This window comes from Lycium ferocissimum, chromosome 1 (genome assembly GCF_029784015.1).
Source record: "Lycium ferocissimum isolate CSIRO_LF1 chromosome 1, AGI_CSIRO_Lferr_CH_V1, whole genome shotgun sequence".
In the NCBI taxonomy this organism is placed as follows: domain Eukaryota; kingdom Viridiplantae; phylum Streptophyta; class Magnoliopsida; order Solanales; family Solanaceae; genus Lycium; species Lycium ferocissimum.
In genome coordinates this window covers 15,918,935-15,926,671 of record NC_081342.1, presented here as the reverse complement: position 1 = coordinate 15,926,671, position 7,737 = coordinate 15,918,935, and the positions used below count along the sequence as shown (strand labels likewise).

At 37.1% G+C, this 7,737-nt stretch overlaps 1 protein-coding gene across 1 annotated transcript; it reads left to right on the top strand.

Moving 5' to 3' along the window:
- Positions 1-1,294: 1,294 nt before the first annotated feature.
- LOC132050096 (26S proteasome regulatory subunit 4 homolog A) lies at positions 1,295-7,074 on the top strand. Its single transcript, XM_059441156.1, has 6 exons — positions 1,295-1,835; positions 4,219-4,464; positions 5,583-5,752; positions 5,827-6,043; positions 6,135-6,275; positions 6,847-7,074. The coding sequence occupies exons 1-6, from the start codon at positions 1,359-1,361 to the stop codon at positions 6,928-6,930; spliced, it is 1,335 nt and encodes a 444-aa protein (XP_059297139.1). The 5' UTR covers positions 1,295-1,358; the 3' UTR covers positions 6,931-7,074.
- The last annotated feature ends 663 nt before the right edge of the window (positions 7,075-7,737 follow it).

Genomic DNA, 7,737 nt, shown 5'->3' with positions numbered 1-7,737 from the left:
ATCGTATACTAGTTTGTGCAATATTGTGGCTTCAACGAATCCCTCAATTCGGTGATTCATACTGTAAAAAATAAGCTCAGCTAGTTAGAAATGATATTGTATTATAAAATAATAAACTAAATGCAGAGTATTGTAGAGAAAGATAGAAGGGCGGAGAATTCTTATTTCTCTTGTTTTGAGATGAATTTATAATGAAGGATAACCCTTTATTTATAGGGAAAAACTAACTTGTTCCCAGAGAATTCTTATTTCTCTTGTTTTGGGATGAATTTATAATGAAGGATAACCCTTTATTGATAGGGAAAAACTAACTTGTTCCCAAAATCACTAACCCTAAGTTTCTCTAAAAGATAGACAGCAATAATGAATAAATGATATTTATAACAGAAAACATGTATTTGAAGTTTTTCAAATTCCTGAAAATTATAACAATTTTATGTTCAAATATGATTCTAGAATCAAATTTCGAAGAAAATGCAAAAATTATCCACGACCCGAAAAAAGTGAAAGTTATCCATGGCCAAACGGGTCCTTAGGGATCCAGTTCTAGCCTCCCTTTCTTGCCTTTTAGCCTACTTGGGCTTTGGTCCCTGATAAAGGCACCGGTCCACACAGCCCCTTAACTTTTTTTTTTTTGCGTGGATTGCCCTTCATTTGGGGTGGTCTTTAATTTTTGCCCTTCAAATTGGTGAATGCTTTAAGTTTTGCCTCTCGCCTAACACTCCGAGGTTGTGGGTTCGAATCCTAGCTCAGTAAGAAAAAAAATAAAATAATCGCAAGGCAGAACTTTCGCGAGGCAGAAGTTGCAAGAATTTTGCAAATCTGCCTATGCAAATTCTGCCTATTTGGACCTTGACGTAGAATTTGCATGGGCGCAGGCAGAATTTTCGCCCTGCCTCTCGCCTAACACTCCGAGGTTGTGGGTTCGAATCCTAGCTCAGTAAAAAAAAATAATAATAATAATCGCAAGGCAGAACTTTCGCGAGGCAGAAGTTGCAAGAATTTTGCAAATCTGCCTATGCAAATTCTGCCTATTTGGACCTTGACGCAGAATTTGCATGGGCGCAGGCAGAATTTTCGCCCATGCAAGTTCTGCCTGAAGGGCAAAATTTAAAGACCACCATTTTGAGGGATAAAAATTAAAGACCACTCCCAGCAAGAGTAATCCTGCAAATTGACCCCCTTTAACCCGCAACCCAAATATCAACAGTCCAGTCCAGCTCCAGCCCATTAATACCCATATTTATACCATCTCTCAATTAATCACACTCTAATAACATTTCTTCTTCAAAAAGACATCCCAAGAACTCCCCAAACCATTTCCCCCTTTCTCCACACTCACACCATCATACAATCAAATGGGTCAAGGAACACCCGGTGGACTCAATCGCCAACTCCCAGGAGACCGCAAAAACGACGGAGACAAAAAGGAGAAAAAATTCGAACCCGCTGCACCACCAGCTCGAGTAGGCCGTAAACAGCGCAAACAAAAAGGACCCGAAGCAGCAGCCCGACTCCCAACTGTTACACCCTTAACTAAATGCAAACTCCGGCTATTAAAACTGGAGCGTATTAAGGATTATTTGTTAATGGAAGAAGAATTTGTTGCTAATCAGGAAAGATTGAAACCTCAAGAAGAGAAAACTGAAGAAGATAGATCTAAGGTTGATGATTTGAGGGGCTCGCCGATGAGTGTTGGGAATTTGGAGGAACTTATTGATGAGAATCATGCTATTGTTTCGTCGTCGGTTGGACCGGAGTACTATGTTGGGATCTTGAGTTTTGTTGATAAGGATCAGTTGGAACCTGGTTGTGCTATTTTAATGCATAATAAGGTATTTGAATGTGTTTGTTTTTAGTTCATTTTGATGTTTTGTTGGTCGTTGCTTACTTAGGGTTTGGAGTAGTTGGCCTAGGGTTATATGCCGAATTACAGAGTTGTGAAGTTAAGAATTGACATTGGTAAATTCCTTTACTGTTTAGTTATACACATACTAATGCTGGGATTAGTTATGCTGACATTATTTTATAATAGGAATAGTGCTGGTATTAGTTATACATACATGAGTTGAAAAACACTACCAAACAAGGGATTTAATAATACCAAAGCTAATACATGTATTCCCTCCGTCCCAATATATGTGATATAGTTTGACTAGGCATAAAGTTTAAGAAAGAATGGAAGACTTTTGAAACTTGTGGTCTAAAACAAGTCATAGATATTTGTGTGGCCCTAAATCATTTCATTAAGGATGTTTTAAGTTAAATTATTTATAAATATAGGAATGTATCATTCTTTTTGGGACAGACTAAAAATAAAAGTGTATATCACATAAATTGGAACAGAGGGAGTATTATTTTCTCGAATACATTCTACTAAACGATCCCTTATACTCCTAACTAGGTAATAGTTTGGGAAAATTTGGTATTTGAGCTTTTAGTAAGTTAAGAATTGGGCTTTGAAATGGAACAATAGTTGGATATGCTTCAATCAGCTCCTTCTTTTGTGTTTGGAAGCATGAAGCTTTAGGTCTGTGATTAGTTATTGATAGTTCTTGTTAATAATGTTTAATTATGATTTACTGCTTCTAAACTTGGAGAGTGTAAGGATTTAGTGCATTTAATTCCACAAAGTATATCCTATATTCAGCAGCATGTGAAGGTTTCATCAGGATATAAACATGGCTAACTGAGGGTTTTCATGTTGTTTGGTTGGAGCGATTTTTATGCCCATTTGAAATATAGGGAACTTTTCTCTTGCTTTTTATTTTTTATTTTTATTTTGTATGATATTGGCATGAGACGGATTTAATGGAGAAACGTGGATAGTGAGGATTCATATATACTCGATCCCAACTTGTTTAGGACTGAGACGTAGTTGTTGTTGGGTGGAACAATTACCTTGTCAAGAGGTGCTTTTCTGAGTTGTAATCTTTTAAGTGGTCTTTTATCCCCAGCCCACAGCTAGTTAATAATTTGATGAGCCTTTCTCAGATGCTCTGCCTTTAGATGTTTTACATAATACTTTTGAGCATTGGCTGTGAAAATGCTTAATCAAACATTTTCCAGGGAAGCCGGTCAACTTCTTAGGTATATTAGGCTTTAGCTTTGCCGTTTTAAATGAGTCGATGGATTTTTGATTGTTGGCGGCTTGTAGATCTTGTGAAGAATTTTGCGGTGGTTTTGATAATATCATTCTACATTTGATTAGATTTTCTAGTGCTGTAGCAATTTTGACCTTTCTTTTTCAGAACCCATATGGTCTCTATAGAACCCATATGGTCTCTTTCTCTTCGCGCAGCCCAACCCCCAAATTTACCTTATAAATGCAGCAGATATGCTCTTTTACTTCCACAACCTTTCTTGGTTAGGTTGTGTACATGGGAAGCTACTTAAAGTGTCAGTGAATTTGTACAGTCACGCAGCTATCATTTCAGCTGCTTTCAAACTGCTCAGGGATAGTGTGATATGACTGCTTTGATTAGTTTTCCTGCTTCTGGAAGTCAACTTTTTGAATGTTTGTAAGGTATGGCCCAACCAGATTACAAATTAACATCGTGTAACGTAATAACTGATAAAATATTTAGAATTCTAGTATCTTTTTGACTTGCCATTGTTGTATGTCACGTAGAAACTGATAAAATATCTGAAGTTTGTAATATCCTTTTGAATTAACATTTTACTGTATCACCAAAAACTGATAAAATACCTGTTTTGATATCCTATTGAATGAACATTTTCTTTTCTTTTTGACAAGTCTTCTGGATTAGCATTTTCTATTACCCAGATTTTTATGCTTTGTGAGATTATCTTTGCCACATTACTTGAGAAGTGATGGAGGATAAGTAAAACGATTTCAATATGATTGTCAGTTTTTCTTTTGTTTAGTTGGGGAAGGGCTTAGTCGTTGAAAAAATTCCTGTGGCTAATTGATTCACCATGCCTCGTGCGTTAATGGATCTATTTTCTTAATCCACACATTATCATTTTATGTTTAATTTCTAGCAGTAGCTTCTCAGCAAATATCTCCATCTTCTTCCTTTATTTTTGTAGAAAAAGTCTCCACTGTTGAGGCTGCATCACTTTTACTTATGTATAATCTGTCTTCTTCCTAGCAGTACTTTCTCAGCAAAGATCTCCCTCTTCGTCCTTTATTTTTGTAGAAAATTGTGTAAGTTTGTGTGGGGGTCATTTTGACTTATGTATGTTCTCATTCAGGTTCTATCGGTTGTTGGGCTTCTACAAGACGACGTTGATCCAATGGTCTCTGTCATGAAGGTTGAGAAAGCTCCTTTGGAATCCTATGCTGATATTGGTGGATTGGACGCTCAGATTCAGGAGATTAAAGAAGCTGTTGAGCTTCCTTTGACTCACCCTGAGCTGTATGAAGACATTGGTATAAAACCTCCTAAAGGGGTCATTCTCTACGGAGAGCCCGGCACTGGCAAAACTTTGCTTGCGAAGGTTTGTTTCTTGTGTATAGTGGACTTAAAAATACTGTCTTTAAGCCTCCACTTTGATCGCCCTTGACTGGAATGAAAGGTCTGTAATTTGATTGAATAAAGACAGAGAGGGTGAGCAAGTGAAAACTTCTTTGAATTTGACCAAAGAGCAAATACTGTTTCCTGTTCTTTGAAATTTCTTAAGAAAGAGCCACTCCTGTCGAAGTATAATCCCCAGACATGACTTTCTAATGTCAAACTGGGTTTGGTAGAAGCCATTAAGCTTTTGTGAAGAAACATAAATAATGACAAATGACATGAAAGGTGTAATCAGGTAGAAAGTCAGGGATATCCTAAAAGGGCCTAAGTTCACTTAAACATACATTTGACTGAAGTATTTTTCGGGATAGATTCATATGCTAATGAGCAGATTCTTTAGACGAGTTGAATGTCGTTCTCTGTTTGGATAAGATTTTGTACATGTCATGGCATGTAGAGTTAATTGAAATTAACATGTGATACCTACCAGGATGGTACTTGGGAAGTTCATTGGTAGTGCCCACATCAATTTTTTTTCAGGAAAATCTGGTTTTTTGGATGCATTTTATGAGTTTGGTTTTCATTAACCTGTTTAGAGTGTGATGCTATGTCTTTGAGTTTTGAGGAATGATTGGTTCGTTGGAAGTATGTTTTGGGTCTGGCTGCCATTAGCCCGTCCGAATGTCATGCTATCTATTTGTGTCTGTGTAAGAAGTGCTAGCAGTTACGTCTTCCAGTCCATGTTAAACTTAAATGGCGTTTAAGGTTTTGGCACATCCTTTATGAAAACCATATAATACCATTAATTATAAGCGGTTATTTGACTAAGTTACCCTTTATATCACTTCAAATTACCCTTTATCTATTCTCAGACTGTTTAGATGATCTATTGGAGCATGGGTAGATTTGGGAAAGATAGTTGATGCCTTTGTTTCCTAAAATGATACTTATTTTGGACGAAATCTAAACGGTTAAAACTACATTTAAAATCGACCAGTAGTACGGTCTTTGTCGAGTGTTTACGATTTGTTGTCACAGTAATAATGTCTTTGTGGGTATACAAAAGATAAATTCTGTGCTGTGTTACTGAATTTTGTTCAGGCAGTCGCAAACTCCACTTCGGCAACTTTCTTGCGGGTTGTTGGAAGTGAACTGATTCAGAAATACTTGGGAGATGGGCCTAAATTGGTGAGGGAGCTTTTCAGAGTTGCTGATGATCTCTCACCTTCTATTGTCTTCATTGATGAGATTGATGCAGTTGGTACCAAGAGGTTTGTCTCTGGCCTCAGTAACTTGAAGATTGGAATTTTGTGGATTTCTGTTGATATTAGTCTTCATCTGCCAGGTATGATGCCCATTCTGGTGGTGAACGTGAGATCCAGAGAACCATGTTAGAACTTTTGAACCAGCTAGATGGTTTTGATTCCAGAGGAGATGTTAAGGTGATTCTTGCTACAAATAAAATCGAAAGTCTTGATCCTGCGCTGCTGCGACCTGGTAGAATAGACAGGAAGATTGAGTTCCCTCTTCCTGACATTAAAACAAGGAGGCGCATTTTCCAGGTTTGATGTTGTGATGTTAGCAAAAATTATTGAGTGATGAATCGTGGATTGCCTCCTATTTGCTGACAAGAAAATCTATTTTGGATATCAGATACACACAGCAAGGATGACTTTGGCTGATGATGTCAATCTAGAAGAATTTGTTATGACCAAGGATGAATTTTCTGGAGCTGATATCAAGGCAATATGTACTGAAGCTGGATTGCTCGCTCTAAGAGAACGGCGGATGAAGGTAAGACCTTAAAATGGAAAGTTAAATTTGTTTTAGTAATGAGCGATTCAGTTTGGTCCCAATTTGCACCCAAATGCTCAACTTTGGAAATTGACTAAGTCCATGTCTTTGTTCATGTGCGGGGTTGTCTGTTGCTTTGTAAATTGACCAGGGAGCATGTTGGAATCGGTTCTTTAACTTGCGTTCTTGATAAGACAAGTTGAATAGTTTTGTTCTCGAAACTTGGAATGCAGAGCTTAACTTGTTTGGAGGGCATTGTTTGGGCTAAGTCAAAACTGCCGATTTTAGCTTCTTTTTTTGGGGGGGGGGGGGGGGGGGTGTATTGATCTATGTCTTGAGTAAGTAAACTAGAGGCATAATATGTGATTTCGAATTGTAGTCCTATGAACTTACAAGGGGGACAGAAACCAAGTGTTTTCGGAATTAATTTGATTTCAACTTCCTGAGTACCTGATCTTGTTCATGTCCCATAGGGGTTTGCAAAAATCATGTTGTGATGGAGGTAGAACTTCCGGAGCTAATAGTTTGCATTTTGCTATAGATGTTGACAGATATTTTCTGTTCTCTACAGGTGACCCATGCAGATTTCAAGAAGGCGAAAGATAAGGTGATGTTCAAGAAGAAAGAGGGAGTGCCAGAAGGACTTTACATGTAGTAAATTACGTATCGCTTTTCACTCATACCTGTTCAGCATTTGGTTTAGTTTGTTTTCATTGAGAATAACATTAGTTCTCATTTTGTACGGTGATGTTTTCAATCATTTGGGAAAAAATTACATTCAGAACATCTGGGTTGGTTACATCAACCGTTTTTATTGTGTGCTAAATTCGCTTTCCACATTATATGACTCGAACCTTCCTACTTGCAAATCACGAAAATTGCTGTTGTAGTAGTGAAATACTTTTTGCTCTACACAGCATTTTATTTGAGACACAGTTTGCTCTTAAGGTTAAACCAGAGTAGGTTTTTGATTTTGGCACTAGTAGTCTAGTACAAAATTGTTCGGTCACCCTGTGGAACGGTAAGCGCTACTTGTACCATTTGTAGAATACCTCTATATTCTCTCTCTGTCCTACAATATTTTATGGGATTCCTGCCATTTTATGTCTTAAAGACACTATTACATTTATTATTTTATACAAGTTTTACAAATTTCAAGAATTTGAATTTATATAGCTATTCATAGTAACGTTTCTTTATCAGATTAATTTTGGCCTGTGCTCAGATTAATTACATTTATACGGACTCTCTCTTCCTCAAAATGTTCTTGCTAGACAGCTGTAAACTCTACTAAGTGATAATGATATACAGCTGTTGGTGTCTAAATAAATGGGTTTAAAAGAAGAAAGGAAGAGAAGGTTTACAAGGTGAAATGCAAGCTTTCTAATACAGTTCAGTTTTTAAGGATCCAATTTCTTGTATACTTAAAAGTAAATGGATTTGAACTTCATCTCAAGTCGCA

What these genes read in the sequence shown, in the direction of transcription:
- LOC132050096 (XM_059441156.1), top strand. Translation starts at nt 1,359, where the DNA reads ATGGGTCAAGGAACACCCGGTGGACTCAATCGCCAACTCCCAGGAGAC. An exon ending in GCAAAACTTTGCTTGCGAAG is followed by an intron (nt 4,465 to 5,582) that starts GTTTGTTTCTTG and finishes AATTTTGTTCAG; the next exon opens with GCAGTCGCAAACTCCACTTC. An exon ending in TAAGAGAACGGCGGATGAAG is followed by an intron (nt 6,276 to 6,846) that starts GTAAGACCTTAA and finishes TGTTCTCTACAG; the next exon opens with GTGACCCATGCAGATTTCAA.